At 38.8% G+C, this 17,764-nt stretch overlaps 1 protein-coding gene across 2 annotated transcripts in view; it reads left to right on the forward strand.

Moving 5' to 3' along the window:
- Positions 1 to 15,574, forward strand: part of GABRG2 (gamma-aminobutyric acid type A receptor subunit gamma2) — an 80,441-nt gene extending 64,867 nt beyond the window's left edge. The window contains exons 7-10 of one of the 2 annotated variants that reach the window (XM_066342581.1): positions 7,535 to 7,687; positions 9,860 to 10,065; positions 12,525 to 12,548; positions 13,971 to 15,574. In XM_066342581.1, the coding sequence (XP_066198678.1) occupies positions 7,535 to 7,687; positions 9,860 to 10,065; positions 12,525 to 12,548; positions 13,971 to 14,246 (659 nt within the window). In that variant the 3' untranslated portion in view covers positions 14,247 to 15,574. The remainder of the gene's footprint in view (positions 1 to 7,534; positions 7,688 to 9,859; positions 10,066 to 12,524; positions 12,549 to 13,970) is intronic. The other variant, XM_066342582.1, reaches the window with a different exon arrangement.
- The last annotated feature ends 2,190 nt before the right edge of the window (positions 15,575 to 17,764 follow it).

Consider the following 17,764-nt stretch of genomic DNA (forward strand, 5'->3'; position numbering starts at 1 on the left):
ATTAACTGCACAGAAAAAGGTACTTTATTGTTTTTGACTACCAAGCCATTTTCATATGTAATTTTCCTGTGCTTCAGAGCCCAAGTTGAACAGAAAAGAATATATAATTTTTGTGACCTAATCTATGAACTACATTAAAACGGTGGTATTAATGGTTTTCATGGATACATTGATGTTCATATAAACAAGAACAAGATTGACTGTTTTACTATTGTTACTAATTGTCGCAGGTAGCTTTTTAAAAAGGTTAAAAAGAATCGCTCAACAAAAAGCATTAATGTCATGGAAATTCTTTTGCCATCAACTGTCCCTAGGAATCTGCAAGTACCACCTCATCTATACATTGTCTGTGAAAGATTACAAACCACTTTCTCTACGATTAGCACACGTGGTTTTCACAGTAGCCTAAGCAATCGGTATGATATCCCTACTTATTTGTATAATTTAAATATCTTACTCAAGTCTTTGCCCTTTACTAATTTCACTAGTACTTGAATCCTAGGTCTGAATTCTATGTATTTTCTGCAACCACGAACTATTCTGCATTTATGTAAAAACCTGCTTTAGTATCTAGTCAGATGTTTGTAGGGATAAGACTTAATTTGCTGGGAAATCGCCTTCTCTTTGGATGGATCAAAGTGGAAAATGCATTCATTCATTTTTATTTTCAACTTCAGACTTCGGAGCTGCAGTTTTTTTGTTTATGTAAGTCCCAAGGTGAGTTAATTCATTGCATTGTTGGAATTTGATGACGGGTTCAAAATAATGAATTGTATTACAGAAGGCCACACTGAATCTGTGATGGCTTTTTCAGAGGGCAAGGAAGGGGTGCTATTGCACTCATAAATTTTATAGGAACAGTGAAGAGAACTGAGATATTAGCAAATACGGAGGTCCGCCGTGTGAACCTAGAGGAAAGCACCTATCACAGGAGGCGGTACAGGCCGAGCTGAGCTCCCTTTTGTCTAAAGCTGTTCTCCCAGAGAACAACCCTCGGATGGTTTGTTGAGTCAGACAGGCTGGTATTCCAGACAAATGAGTCTTCGTCCTCCAAAAAGTACTATTTCTGTTATGTAAGGTTCAAGAAGAAATAAAAGGAATTTCTCTCTTTAGGATGGGGGTTCCCAGTTCTTCAAACCAGCTTTCTGTATTAACCACATTCAATAATTACTCTTCTTTCCACTGTTTGGCTTTATGTCTATGATCCTGACCACTAGATCAAAAAGTACAGGTTGTTTACTGGAGCAGGTTTATTGGTGTGCGAAGCAGGGTTCCTGGGTCTGCACTAGACAGCTTCCTCTCCTAAGATAAAACACCCATCTTCTTTGATGAATCTCAATGGCTTAATCTTTAAGAGGATAGAATTGGTCAATATGGGTAGATTCCAGGATCTTTTTTGACTCTAGTTTTTTTGGAGTTTTTTTGTTGGGTTTTTTTTTTTTTTTTGTATTTTTCTGAAGATGGAAACGGGGAGGCAGTCAGACAGACTCCCACATGTGCCCGACTGGGATCCACCTGGCATGCCCATCAGGGGCGTTGCTCTGTTGCAACCAGAGCCATTCTAGCGCCTGAGGCAGAGGCCATAGAGCCATCCTCAGCGCCCGGGTCAACTTTGCTCCAATGGAGCCTTGGCTGCAGGAGGGGAAGAGAGAGGCAGAGAGGAAGGAGAGGGGGAGGGGTGGAGAAGCAGATGGGCGCTTCTCCTGTGTGCCCTGGCCGGGAATTGAACCTGGGACTCCTGCACGCCAGGCCGATGCTCTACCACTGAGCCAACCAACCAGGGGTTAACTCTAGTTTTATTTTGAAAGTTTAGTAACATTTCTTCTATGCTTATATACCAGCATGATGTTAATTATATTACATATGTTACACTTTTTTAATAATTGACATAAATGGACCTGTTACTATGAGTCAGAAATGATACCAAGCACATTCTATGTATGAACATATCCCCTTTTTCTGACAGATCAACCCCACAAGTGATCCTTCCAAGAGTTCTAGACTCCAGCCCTGTTCTAGGAAATCTAACCTGAAGTAGCCCCTGATTTTCACAATTCTATGTCCTCTTTTCTCACTGAGGATACATTTAATGTGGGAAAAAATACTGTATGTGTAAAAAGTATCCTTTTTTTATTTTTCACTGTATTTTCCCCAATTATTATTTTGTTCTTTTTCCCAAATGAGCTTAAACAGTCAACAGATGAAACAGACATGCGCAGTTCAGGGACGCAAACACCCATGAGGCTGGACGTGGCAGACGGATGATTCTGTCTCAGCGGCCAAGCCCTTGTTCCTGTCTCTCACTAATTGGATCTGGCTGAGAAGCTGAAATCGCCCATCGATTCTTTCATCAGCATAATGCAGCCACTCTGATGCAGCTGATTTCTCGTCCCTTTTTCTCTTCTTGGCAAGCAGTTAGTTCAGTTTGCTAAAAGCTCTCTGTGACCTTAATCCCCTACTCCAGGTTTTGACAAAGTATCCAGTAAAATTATTTCCAGAAGCAATAATTTCTAAAGTAAAAGATTAATATTTTAAAAACCCATGTTGTTTCCCTGCCTTGGTCTTAAATGCTTTTGGTGCATCGTTCCCCCAGGATTTTCTTCATGGCTTTCTTAGCTAAATATATTCTTTTAACACATTAAATACAGAATGACTGAATTCCGCCTCTGTATCGGGCACTGTACTAGGCGTTGACAGTAAAATCAGTGAGCCAAGTAGGGACAGCTACTTAGTCCTTAAGCTTGGGGACCAGGACTCTGCCTAAGGACTGGGTGTTCTACCCTTTCTTTTGGGCATAGACCAAACTTCAAAAAAAGCTTGGTGGCTATTGAAAGGCAGTATTTTATTTTATTTTTATTTATTTTTATTTTTTTATTTTTCTGAAGCTGGAAACGGGGAGAGACAGTCAGACAGACTCCCTCATGCACCCGACCGGGATCCACCCGGCACGCCCACCAGGGGCGACGCTCTGCCCACCAGGGGGCGATGCTCTGTCCCTCCAGGGCGTCATTCTGCCGCGACCAGAGGCACTCTAGCGCCTGGGGCAGAGGCCAAGGAGCCATCCCCAGCGCCCGGGCTATCTTTGCTCCAATGGAGCCTTGGCTGCGGGAGGGGAAGAGAGAGACAGAGAGGAAAGAGGGGGAGTGGAGAAGCGAATGGGCGCTTCTCCTATGTGCCCTGGCTGGGAATCGAACCTGGGTCCCCTGCACGCCAGGCTGACACTCTACCGCTGAGCCAACTGGCCAGGGCCTGAAAGGCAGTATTTTAGAAAAGTGTTTCCTGTTTGTTTTTCTGCAGTGTTTAGTCCAGATATCTAGGAGTAAAATATGTTGTCTTTTTTTAATATATTTTCAGATTACCATCTGAAAAGTTTACATGAGTGCATACCACTACCAAGAGGGTGTAGTTCTCCTCTTGGTCCATATCTTGTCAGTGCTGAAAATGACCAGTTTATGCACCCCCAATCGGATAGGCCAAAAATGAAACACTAACATATTATCTGACAGATCCTTACAGAAGGTTAGACTCTTTTCTTAGGCTTTCTACCCCTGAATTGTTTATAAAGTTTAGCCTACTTAAAAATGTGAGATTTTTTTTTCTCAATAATTAATGAGAATTCTTTATAGATCAGTAACATTAACCTTTGATATTTTATTTATTTTCAAAGTACTTTATTCAAGTGTGGTAGTCTACCTTCTAAAATTATTTAAAGTGAATTATTTATAATGCAGAAGTTCTAAGTTTTACATGGTGAACCTGTAATTTTTCCCCCCTTTGAACCTTTATATTTTGTGTGCTTGACAAAGCCTTTTCCACACTAATACTATACAGCTACGTTCCTACATTTTTCCCAAATGTAGTCCTTATAGTCACAGTTACATTTGGGTCTTTAGTCTATTTTAAATTGTGTGTGTGTGTTAGGTGAGGTAAAGATCTAATTTTAGAGAACCATTTCCCCAAATGGAAAAACAACCAATCACTTATCCCGCTTGCCTGCGGTCAAAATGAACCTCAAGGAATTATGCTCACATTCAAGAGTTCAGTAAGGAATACTACAGATGGACAGAATGCATTGTCTCAGCATATCTCTCTGTCTGAGTTGTAATCATAGAGAAAATAACTTTTTCATTTAATTCATTTAATTTAGAATTAGCTGTGAGATTCTTGAGCTCTTGATCTCCTCATTACCTAATACAGTGCTCTATGCATAGCAGAGATGAAAAGTTTGTTGACTTAAAGATAAGACTAGAGAAAGGAACATAAAGAAAAACCTAACAGTATTATGCCTTCAAAGTTAGGCTGGTAGGATCACATATGCCCTAGTCACTATATTTAAGCGGAGAAAAATCATGAAAGAATGAGAGAGGACCAAAGTGAAGTCTTAGTTTTTGTTTTCTTTTGTTTTTACTTTACCATTCTGACAAAATGATTAGGATGCTTAGAGATAATATACACAAACCAATGCCTGCACGTAGTAGGGCCACATTTCTGGTAATTAAAAGGTAATTATTTTATAATTTTGAATGTTCAATGGAGAGGCAAACTTCTCTATGATGGAATCCTCAAATTTTCAAGAGGAGAGAGTTTTATGCATGAAATGGAGCCTGAAGGCTCTAAACTTATAAGAATTTTATAGCTTTCATATGATTGACATCACCCTAAAGAAATAACAAGTCGAGGTCATTGTTTACTAATGTTGATAGTCTTTTCCTGAAACTAGACATAAGGAACTTACAAAAAAACACAAAAAATGGGTGTTATTCAAGTCTTATGTTTTCTTCCCTCAATCACAGCCTCTCTATTATGTTCCAGATTTGGACAAAAGCAGGGCACAAATTAACTTATAAAATACTGTGACTTTAAATATTTATCTTAAAATAAGTCCATAGAAAGAATAAACTTGAAGTAGCTGAAATAACCACCTTTGACTCGGTTGACATTGAACCCTTTGGGCTCAGGGAATCACTGATGCGGCACCTTCAGGGGAATTAATTTCAGCGGCTCCTCGGCCCAAGAGTTTTTAAAAATACAAAAAGCGATATGGTTTTAGAGATAAGACCAGCGCAGGCTGTCACTGTGAAGCTTTTTTGCTTTTCAATGTCCTGTTCCCAAGTTTGAATCTGAATTCTAGTGGTAGAAGCGCTTTGCATTTGTGGGTAAAGATGAAAGATACTCAGATGCTATTATCTTAAAATAGAAATCGATAGATTAAAAGCTATGGAAGTTTAGAATCTGACCTAAAGGGATGAAGAGAATTGAATCGAGATAATTATCTTGTTAACTTGAAGCAAAATTAAAGTTCACCTTTAAGAGAGTCAGATCATTAATGCCAAAGTGTAGATTCTCATTCATTTCTGTGATAAGGAGTAAGAGGAAGTTACTAAAATTGTCCAGATTTATGGAAATATTATAATTTGTAAAGTGTCATGTAGTATATTTAAAATAGGCAGAAAGCTCTCAAGGACTTGGAAAACAGAGAAAAAGTAACCCTTGAATATTATCATTTTAAAAGAAAACCTCTCTGTGTTTTTCTAGCTTGCATTTGCCTCTGGTAATTCAAATCAGAGAAACAGGAAATAAAAACGCGTTTAGTAGGGATGACCTCAAATTAAATGTCTTTAATCCTCAATCATAGCCTGTGTATATTATTTTCTAAATTAAAACAAAAGCAGAGGCCTAACTAATTTATAAATTGCTTTGACGTTAAAGAGTTTAAGTCCAGATAAATCAACACAGAGAAACATAACCTCAGGGAACTAAACAATATCTAGTGAACATCAGTAAGAAATTTGTACCTTCAAGTTTTGAGAGATAAACATTAAATAACTGTTGCTTATTGATCTCTGAGAGGGAACTGATGTTGCAATGGGAGCCACATTCCCCAGTGTCCAATCCATTGTCATGGCCTTCTTTCTCCAAGACCAACTCAGACAAGAATTAGTACATTAACCTACCAAAGGGCAGTGATAAAAGTTACTCAGAAACACCCTTAGGGAACATTTTTTGGGAAAGTCTTTACTTCCTTGAAAAGGAGCCAGGGAGGGTTTTCTGTCTCCGCAGCCTGGAAGGGTGCAGAGTAAAGCTTGAGAGCGGGCAGAAGGACTGGACTGAGTCAAAACATCTCACCCTGCTAAGTCAGTCTTCCCTGCATGATGCTTCTGAAGTACGCTGTTTTCAAGCCAGGTCTAAAGCAGCCACGCAAGCACAGGAACACGGGCAGAGAGCCAAATCATTCAAATGAAGCGTACGATTTAGAGTCCATTCTCCGCGCATTTTAGAACAGATTATAATTTAGTAAAGAAAAAGAAAAGAAGCAATATTTGAAAACTAGTCTCTCATGCATTCACCTCCCGTTGCGAGAGCAGACATAGTCTTTGAAACTGATGTTCTCTAAGAGTATAAAGAACACAGAAGTATAAATATATAATCACTGGGAGTTGTCACCATAGTACATTTTCTAAATTCAAAAATTAAAATTCCCAAAATCTCACTTGGAACCATAACAAAATGAAGGACATGGAATTCTGAAAGCAATGCATGGATCTTCGTTGTCAACTATCAGAGACCTCAAATTGTGTCATATTAAATTGTTGCCATGCCGAGCTATAAATATATGGATATTCCTTAATCCCTTCATTGCTCTACCCTGGATTATTTACAGAAACTCCCTTTTTTAAAAAACCCAAATGTTTCAAAATACAGCCTCTTGAATTCTTATTTTTTTTCTTTATGTTTAAATTTATGAGTGTATTCACTCACTGGATCATTTATTCAACAAATGTTATGAAATGCCTATTTAGAATCAAGCAGGATGCTAATTACTACTAGTGCAATGATGGGCTAAAACAGGCAGTTTGTGGACTCATGCAGATATACTCTGACAGGGGAGACAGACATTACAAAAATAAACACACACATAAATGAGAAATTACAAATTGAAGTGACTGTGGTGAAGAAAAACCGTATGAGTCAATGAAAACATGAGAAAAATGTCTCAGTATAGGAATGCCATTACAACATAAACCAACTAGTCATTCACTAGTGTGAATCACCAGCACAGTACTCTGGTTCGTACGCAGACGCAGATGGATCCTGAAAACAGGAGGAAATTGTTTCAAATCTTTGGCTTCATTTTAGACAAGAGAGGCACAATGTAATAACACTGTTCCCTCTCCCCACACCAAACCAAAAGAGTAAAATGTACATTGTGTGCATCAGGTAGGCAGAAAAGGCATCACCAAAAATCACTTGATGGAAGAAAATATGATCAATATGCTAAAAAAAAAAAAATGTTTCCTCCCATCTTATAGTCACATTGCTTCTAAAAGAATCAGCTTTCAGTTTCATTTGGATTTTGCTTTTTGTTTTTGTTTTTATTTTTTAATTTAACCCAAGTAGGTAGAAGATGGCTTTCAACATACCCTCGTCTAGAACCCTACGTTTCAATGTGTGAGAACTGAACAAATGCTTTTTCTCCTAATGCTGTCTAGATTTTGATCAGGGTTGGCACGGTGCTGCCTTTGTTCTGTTCCAGGAGATTACGTGGTCATGTCTGTCTACTTTGACCTGAGCAGAAGAATGGGATACTTCACCATCCAGACTTACATCCCCTGCACACTCATTGTTGTCCTCTCCTGGGTGTCTTTCTGGATCAATAAGGATGCTGTTCCAGCCAGAACGTCGTTAGGTGAGATACATTCCTTACGTTGTAGTCCTTCCCCAAGGCAAGTACCCAATGCAAGCAATCCGTAGTCCTCTTTCTAAATTGATATGCTTTTAATTCAGTCAGCAATTACATGGAAAGGCTATTTTGTTTCATTTTAAAGAAAACTAGTGTATTAAAAAGAAAAAAGTGTTTAAAGTTTCCTCATTCTGTTTTCTTTAATAACCTTAATAGGCTTTTGTTTTAGTAAATTATCATAATAAATGTTAGTTAACTAGAAAAAAAGAATCTTCTTATTTCAATAGATTTTTTGTTTTGGTCTCTGGGTAGTTCTATATTCTGGAGCTACACACATCAGCTCATGAGAGTTGATCACCCATCCTTTCCCAATGGTGTGTCCAAGGATGTCATGTTGGCAGCTGGCCATCAGCCAAGGAGAAAGTATTAATGCCACAGAAAAAGGCAAAGTCTAATAACTATGCCATTCATTTCTTTTCTAGAGTCATTTGTTACACCTCTACCAGTACATTGATTAGTTCCAATGTGTATAATTATGATGATATTTAAAGACATACAAGCATATTCATTGGCTACTTACAGTAGAGTCACTAAAGAGATGGTTTTTAGAAAAACACAATCACTTGTGACATTTCGGAAACCCATCGCCCCACTTTTAAGATTATTTACAGTTTGCTCAATCTGTTGTACAATGGTGATAAATATAATGTTGTCTCAGATTTTTGTATCATTTTTCTCACATACAGAAGAAGGTGCACAGAGATTATAACAAAGCCATAGACTCACAGGGACATTGGAGTCTAGGACCGTGAATAAAATGTTCATACTATATAAAATGCCCTAAAAACTTAATAATAAAGCTAATGAAAGCTAAATAATTAGATATAATCCCTTTCATCAGCTATATGAAAGTTAGAACCACATCATTTGCTTAGAATGTTCTAGAGATGCAGTATCCTACAATAGATAAGAGCTGGGGTTTTGCAGTACAAATCTGAATTTCAACCTGCAATTACAGTACGGCCTTGTGAATGCCCTTTAATTCCTATAAATCACAGTTTCTTCCCATGCAAAACGCATGTCATTTCCTTTACCTAACTTGTGCGGTTCTATTAGGTTAAACAAAGTATTCCACACAAAGAGCATACACCATAATAAGACTTTAGAAGTGTTACCAACTACCATCATTTTCTGACAAAATGATCTGTGCCAAGCTACTGAACCAGTGGGCAGAAGTGATTACTGGGAAAAAAATTTTTTTTCTTTAAAGGTATCATTTGCAGAGTTGTCCTCTTCCAAACTTTAGTTTCTCATCTGTTTCAAAATAAAGTTATTTTTATTTTTCCTGTTATATGTGTTACTTTATGTCACAAGTCCTATTCAACAATTATAGTGCACAATGCTACATGCTGAAACAAACCCCAAATATGTTGAGCCTATTACTTGAGGATGACTAATTGTCACTGTGAGTGAAATGTGTTGTGTGACATGCTATGTTGGTCTTTCACACCAGCACATAAATATCTTTTTTATTCCCAGTATTGTGCCTAGCATGTAGCTGGTGGCTCAATGATTGTTTGAGTAAGGTATGTGCGCTAACGAATATGTGGAACCATGGACTGGTACATTCTAATCTATCCATCTCACAAATAATTCAAGAAGTTTTCAAATCCACTTCTTCTTTTGAAGTCAACTTCTGCTGGTTAAAAGCCCTCTAATAGCCACTCCGGTCTCCACTCATTAAATGCGGGTTCATTGACAACAGACATGGTAGGAAAAGGGATCAAGGTGAGTGAGCTGAGCAATGGGGAAGAAGGGAGAGATCCCTGAGCAAACAGCAGGTGCTGTCCTGTTTGCTGATCACTGACTGCGAGTCAGCTGTGTTCAATATGGTCCCCAGGCCTTTTCCACTCTTTACAACTCCAGCGTGTAGAAGTTGTTACAATGATTTTTAAAAATTAGAGCTAAGGAAGCAGAGATGCTGCAAGGTTAAATGCCATTTAAGGCAATAATAATAATAATTTGTGGGCACAGGGATTGATTCCAATGATCCTTCCTTTTCCGTTTCCGAAGTTGCTTATCAGAAGTCACAAAGCCAGTTTAGCTTCAGGAGTGACTAAGTCACCCACATCCTTGAGGATGTGGTCAGCTGACCTTTCTTGCCCTGCCTCTCTTCAGGTATCACGACCGTCCTGACAATGACAACCCTCAGCACCATCGCCCGGAAGTCACTCCCCAAGGTCTCCTATGTCACAGCAATGGATCTCTTTGTATCTGTCTGCTTCATATTTGTCTTCTCGGCTTTGGTGGAATATGGCACCCTGCACTATTTTGTCAGCAACCGGAAACCAAGCAAGGACAAAGACAAAAAGAAGAAAAACCCTGTAGGTATTGTGTCCCACTGGGACCACTGAAATTTTTAAGCAGAAAGAGCATTTAGTTTTGTTGTGGTTTTGTCTTGCTTAGCCGACCTGCATGGTAAGCCTCAACACTGTGGGCTCCAAGATGGAAACTGAATGAGTGATGTTGACTAGGACATAAGGATTCATTATGGTCATTTGTGTACAGAGACCTATTTCCTAAGGCAGAATCTTGCTCTCTTTATTTCATGGGGAGTATAACCATTGCTAAGAAATCCATTTATTTTCTAGGTGCTATTATTCTAGGTTTCATTGATTTTCACTTCTCTGATATTTACTATAATATTTTTAAATTATTAGTGTTTTGAATTTAAATTTTTTTATCCAAAGCTTTCTACTAGGAAGTCACAAGATTCTTGAAAATCAAGGATCACCATAGTTCTGCAAATAATTTAATATGTCTGTGCATGTGTGTGTGTCTGTGTGTGTATGTTGCCACCAGTGGACTATTGGTTTCATATTCAATGTATCTTTTGTTTTAAAAGAAATGTCTCATCTATTATTTGGGCAAGATATTTAGCCTCCCCATGTCTTTTTTTTCATATATAAAATAAATATTATAAAAAATATATATCTTATGGGGCTGCTGGGAGAAACATGGAAATAGAGGTAAAAAGCATTACATAATACCTTAGAGAAGAATGTTCTTATCATTATTACGTAGTTGATGCTGATTAGTGCTGATGATTTATACAGGTACCACCAACCTGGATTGATTTCAGTGATTTGGGAACAGGGAGAACGACTTCGCTTTTCCACCAAACTTTCAATAGAGATGATGAAGCACAAATTTGAGTGCCTAAAGCCATTGTCTTTTATTATTAATGCTGAAGAGAGCACGTAGCTACCCATTGACCACGTAAACACAATGTCTGGCTCATAGGAAGCCCCGCATGAGTAAAGGTCCATTAACTTCCAAGACATTGATGAAGGAATTCACCCAATTTATAGACGTTCCTGGTCTTCCGCTCCGGGGGCCATGAGGGCTATGATAGTGGCTAGCTGTCTGATCCATGGACGTTGGGGGCGGGGCTGAATGACAACGAGGAGATCTAGTTGAGTCTAAGTTGTATCCTGATGCAGCTCCAAGAACAGCAGTAAAATTCTCTAAATCAGGGGTCCCCAAACTTTTTACACAGGGGGCCAGTTCACTGTCCCTCAGACCGTTGGAGGGCCAGACTATAAAGAAAACTATGAACAAATCCCTATGCATACTGCACATATCTTATTTTAAAGTAAAAACACAAAACGGGAACAAATACAATATTTAAAATAAAGAACAAGTAAATTTAAATCAACAAACTGGCCAGTATTTCAATGGGAACTATGCTCCTCTCACTGACCACCAATGCAAGAGGTGCCCCTTCCGGAAGTGCGGCGGGGGCCAGATAAATGGCCTCAGGGGGCCGCATGCGGCCCGCGGGCCGTAGTTTGGGGACCCCTGCTCTAAATGGTGCATGTTTGTTTGAATATGAGAATTTATAACAGGTAAAGAAAGAAGCATTACTAGTCTTGATGATTACTAAGACAATAAATGCTGCTCTTTCATTTCCCGAATATTGACAACGCTTCACGCAGCCCTCACCTTCCCGGTCTGTTCTGCTCTCCTTGCCTTTGCAGTTGCTCTGTCCTTATTTCAGTTTCCTTGTCGTGTGGGGTTTTTGGTTTCCTCCCTCCCCCTCGTTTTCCGTTTTGTTTCCCCCTGAGAAGATGGGTCTGTTGATTCTCAGCCTTGTTACCTGCCAACAGTAACAAGGATCCGAGAGGACTGGCTTTCCAACAAGTCTGCGGAGCCCCCCCGGCTCTCTGCAGCAGCTAGGTCCCTGCAGAGAGCATTTGGGTGCACAAATAGAAACACAGGAATACCTCCATACAGGGTCGGGAAGATGACAGGAGAGCAGAAGGCTGAAGAGAAAAGGAATTAAAGAAACTAGGAGAGAAAAGTTACCTGAGAATTTCATGCACTGCCCCCTTTTCAGTCAATTAGAGGATGTATCAGAAAATGCAAGATCCTCAGGTGTGAATGAGAGACTGAATTTTCATTTTCCCGTTTAATATGTCCTTTGCTTTATTAGGCCAAGATTCACCCATTAAGACCTTCTTCATGATAATTAGAAAATAAAATAATGGAAAGAGTCTCGTGAATGAAGAACACTGGCTTTTGCAGTTAGTTAAGACAGTTGTGGGTTAATTTACTGGAGATTTCACAACTAATCACCAAATTCCCTTCTCCACCCCCTGGTGTATACTCTGTTCCATGTTCAGAATTGTCCTTCCGTGTTTATAATTTTAGTTCATTTCACTTACTATGGTTTCAAAATGCATTTTTAATTTATCTTATTTTGTCTCTTTTTTTCCTTTTCTTTTTTTCCTTCTTTTAATAAAAAAAAATGCAATTCTCTTTTCTGTCTACAAACCCAAAGCTTTTTCGGATGTTTTCCTTCAAGGTATAACGTTTTTGGAATGGAAATTCACTGCATGCAACTGCTGAATTTAAGTATTAACGCTTACATGGTGTTTTGTTTTGTTTTTATGAGTAGACATTTAGGCATTCTACTAAAGATGACACATTTAAGATGAGAAAATTCTATAGATTTCTAGAGTTGGTTCAGCAAGCCTACACTAATTTACAGAGGTTTTTTTTTTTTTTTTACCTTACATGAAGCTAAAAAGCTGTAAGCACTATGAGATGTCATTAGCAAAGAGGGACTCTTTAAACATCAAAGCCAAAACTTACCCTCTCAGATGAAAATGAAATTCAATTTCACTACCTGGATCCACCACACACCACGCTCAACCCATATGTCCTTAAAATTTAACTCTGTAAATCTTAATGCAAAGCAGAATTGTTTTTCAATACGTAAATTTCATAATCGCCAATGGTCTGAACTTGACTGTCAGTTCTGTGAAAATAATACCCTCTTTAAGATGCTTTTGTTAAAGAACCCATCTTTCCTTGCCTTCTGTGGTAACCCAAGGGCCTTCTGCTTTGTCATGCAGTATTACAAAATGTCTGTTCCCAGTTGAGTGCTGACAGCTGTTTCAGAGACACTGGCTTTTATATTTATATTATCCTAAAACTAACTCATCCAAATTAACAAATAGACTACTGAGTCTTATAGCAATTTTATCATTTGTCCTGAAGCAGAAATCAGATTAGCATTCAGTTCATCGACAATAGTTTCTTCTTCCAACGCTAAGTAATGTTTGACAGGCAGTAACATTTTTTTTTCTGAACTTTTACTCTCAAGCAGGTAAACTTTAGCTTCTAGAGGGTGAATGTTACACCAAGTATTATATATTCCTTTAAAACATAAGCCATAGTATTGTGATATAAACTCAAGGTACTTCTATATTTGTATATGCTTCACCATTTTATATAAAAAGCATTTAATACATTTGCTCAGTATAATGGGGTTTACTATATGCCTTTAGGTAAGCATGACACAAAACTTGATTTGAAAATTGATGCATTTTTATTTCTCTGCTGTCCTCACATGTAAAAACCATTAACTGCCTTCATGTAACCAACCGCACATCTAATACTTACTAGGGTAAGATTCCATGTAGTTGTTTGATTTAAATCTCTGAACTTTGAGTTCTTTTTTGGCATTTAATCTTCTTGCTCTAGCTATTAGCTTGATGGTATTATTTTCAGCTGCACTGCTTAAGCTCAAAATCTGAAATCTGCAAGTGTGCTATCTTTTCTAAGCTCAATTTCACCATTGTAGATCACAATGTCATAGCAATTTCCCGAGTACTCATTTTTCAGATTCATCCTTCACATTGGTAACATTGTTGGAGAAACGGCCTAGGATGGATCAAGTGTAACGAACTCTGATCCCCTTTGTCCCCACCCCTTGTCTCAGGCCCCTACTATTGATATTCGCCCAAGATCAGCAACCATTCAAATGAACAATGCCACGCACCTTCAAGAGAGGGATGAAGAATACGGGTATGAGTGCCTGGACGGCAAGGACTGCGCCAGCTTTTTCTGCTGTTTTGAAGACTGCCGTACGGGAGCGTGGAGGCACGGGAGGATACATATCCGTATCGCCAAAATGGACTCATACGCCAGGATCTTCTTCCCCACCGCCTTCTGCTTGTTCAATCTGGTTTACTGGGTCTCCTACCTTTACCTGTGAAGAGGTATGGGTTTTATTGACATGGGTCTTATGTACTAAATCTCATGGAAAGATGTCCTTTCTAGATCCACTTAAATTATCCTCTGTGTGGTTTATAATGACTTGATTTTTGTCTCTCTGTTCTAACCTGGTAAATTGTATTCATGTCATATCGTCAGCGCCCAACTCTCCTTCGGTAAATGTAATTTAAACTATAATGTTTCTGTGTCACAAAACCTGCAGGGCAAAGTGAAATCAGAGCGAGAACATTGAAGCCAAACAAAATATTTCCAGCTACAGAACTGAAAGAGTAAAAGCAGTGATTATTTACCAGTGGTGGTGTCCTTATTCAATTCAAAATTAAATTAGATGCAAATCATCCCAAACTGTACCCTAAGTTCGTTTGGGGTTAAGTTGTGTTAAATTTGATCCCAAGAGAACAGCTCCCTCATTTAAGAAAAATCACAACTCATTTTAAATATAAGAACCTAGACAAGAAATCTATTATATCTCTATCCCAAGATAGCAAGAAAATTTCCTCCATATCACATGTACAATGATGTAAATACTTCAAGAACATAGAATGCTTCAAGTTTAATGCATGCATCTCTTTAGAGCCAAAATACATGGGTTAAAGTTAACATCATAAAGTATTGTCTTTTATTCGTTGTGTCTTTGGGCTATAAAAGAATCATGAATATAATTATAAGGATTTGGAATTGGAATTAAAGGGAAATTTTTTCACTATCTTTTCCCTCATGCATGAAGATTGAAACAGCTTATATTTTTCCTTGTATAACATATTAAAACACTCTAAATAAAATATAGATCAACTATTCGATATTTGCCACCTCAAAATATGCCCAATTTCATAGAATATAAAGAGATTGTATGTGCTTGCTGCTATTTTTTTCTTCCTTTTAGGACTATAGATCTTAACAGAACTTATTCTCCATCTCAAGATCTGCTTCTAGTGATCGTGAGTGCCTTGTGGGCAACATCTTTGTCATTGTCTCTTTGAGTCCTCAGCACCTTGCATAGTACATGGCATTCGGTTGGTGCTCAACAATTACTGTTGGGAGTGAACTGGCCCCATATGCTTCCAGTGACTCTCTCTGTGCTGGTCTGAATCCAGTGACTCATCTTTTCACATCAGCCTTGTCCAGTGATATTTGATCTCATAGAGATAAACAAAAGGATCCAAGAACTCTGGCTATTCGTATTCATGCTTGAAAATGTCTTTTTTGTCAATGCCCATACTGCTTTAAAACAGTATTCACGCCCTACATTTGTATACAAAAATGAGTCTACTAAGGAAGAATTAAAGATTGTGTACTATTTTTCCATGCTTGGGGATGAGTCAGCGTTGATCTATTCACAACTGTGCTAGCGGACACATGACAAGCATAAGCAAGATTCACATCTGACTAGTTACTGTTCAAAGTATAGTATTCTATACTCTGTGAAAAAAAAAATTAATGCCCTGAAGATTAAATTTGAGATATGAAATAACAAGTGAATGACTTACAAGAAGTTTGAGCCTATGCTGTGGCCTCATTCAGCTAGACTGTGATCACATGAAGTGATTGTCCTAGACGGCGAAACATCAGGAGTAGAGCTCCGTCTTCGTGTTCTCATCCTGAATCCTTATTTTCTTTCTAAATTAGCACCTTTTGTCAGTACTTCTTTATGGCAATCATTACTCTAAGTCAGAACTCAGTTGCAGCTAGTGAGACTTTAGAGATACCCTAAAAAAAAAAAAAGTAGAAAAGGAGGGACAGTGACTTCGTTCATAGAAATCCATGTAAGGTCATCATGAAGGCATCTGGATAAATCTTGAAACACATTTAGCTGCCAATTTTGCAAACCTTTAATATATCAGTGCTCTAGTACATAACCTCAAACCCATGTAAATAGGATAAATTATTTTCTTGTTTTGAATTGTTAACATATTAAATGTTGACTTTTGGGAGAGTTGTTGGCAAATTTTCAATGGTGAAAAACATACTATCATTGTCACCTTGAAATGTATTCCATAATGGCGATACTAAAAAAAATAAAAAACAAAAAACTAGCTTTCTAATGTGTGCATAGTATTGGCAATATCAATATATATAATATATAATCTAATTCTTAATGATCAGCTGCTCCTTGTCTATGTATTTGAAAACTTTTTTGCAAGGGGAATTGCCTAATATGTGGATTTTTACAATAAAAATGCTGCATTCTAATCCACGGTGGCATCGCAGTGGTCTGGTTGGACTCGTTTGTTTTAAAGATAATGACTTCTCTTTCCTGGCTTATCCCCAGCCCTGCCTTCCCTGTCTGGGGGCTTTACTTGTGAGCAGTGCGATCACATTTTGTGTCATGATGCTCCTCACTTCAAAAGAATTAACACAGCCATTTGGGGTACGCAGTACAGACAGAAGGTAGAAACATCATGAAGTAATAAAGTTCAAGCCTTCTACACCTCAAAACTTGAGGGGTGGTGAAGAATATGTATATAAAGTTCGTGGCCGGTTGGCTCAGTGGTAGACAGTCAGCCCAGTGTGTGGAAATCCTGGGTTTGAATCCCGGCCAGGGCACACAGGAAAGGCACCCATCTGCTTCTCCACCCTTCCCCCTCTCCTTCCTCTCTGTCTCTCTCTTCCTCTCCTGCAGCCAATGCTCCATTGGAGCAACATTGGCCCGAGCACTGAGGACAACTCCATGGCCTCCACTTCAGGCTCTAGAATGGCTCTGGTTGCAACGGAGCCACTACCCAGATGGGCAGAGCATCGCCCCCTGGTTGGCATGCCGTGTGGATCCCGGTCAGGCACATGCAGGAGTCTGTCTCCCTGCCTCCCCGCTTCTCACTTCAAAAAGAAAAAAATAAAAGAATATGGATATACTGTCAGACACAATTGAGGTCCCGACTCCACATTTATCAGTTGTTTGACAATTGTCAATTCTGCCTTAATAAACCTCCAGTTTACCAGCTATACATTAGGCGTGATAATGCCACCCCATTCAGTGATACTCAACAAAGGGATGAAAGCCTCCTCCCTCACTTCTAGTGCTTGGCAGTGCTCTGCTGATGGTGTAGACCAGGGGTCCCCAAACTTTTTACACAGGGGGCCAATTCACTGTCCCTCAGACCGTTGGAGGGCCAGACTATAAAAAAAACTATGAACAAATCCCTATGCACACTGCACATATCTTATTTTAAAGTAAAAAAACAAAATGGGAACAAATACAATATTTAAAATAAAGAACAAGTTAATTTAAATCAAACTGACCAGTATTTCAGTGGGAACTATGGGCCTGCCTTTGGCTAATGAGATGGTCAATGTGCTCCTCTCACTGACCACCAATGAAAGAGGTGCCCCTTCTGGAAGTGCGGCAGGGGCCAGATAAATGGCCTCAGAGGGTCACATGTGGCCCGCGGGCCGTAGTTTGGGGACCCCTGGTGTACACCCATCAATTCATCCTGAAGAATCCAGCCTTCTGATTTTCTGTCACCATGTTTCATTTTTAAAGAGATTTGCATTGCAAACTTT

Source organism: Saccopteryx leptura, chromosome 6 (genome assembly GCF_036850995.1).
Source record: "Saccopteryx leptura isolate mSacLep1 chromosome 6, mSacLep1_pri_phased_curated, whole genome shotgun sequence".
Taxonomy (NCBI): domain Eukaryota; kingdom Metazoa; phylum Chordata; class Mammalia; order Chiroptera; family Emballonuridae; genus Saccopteryx; species Saccopteryx leptura.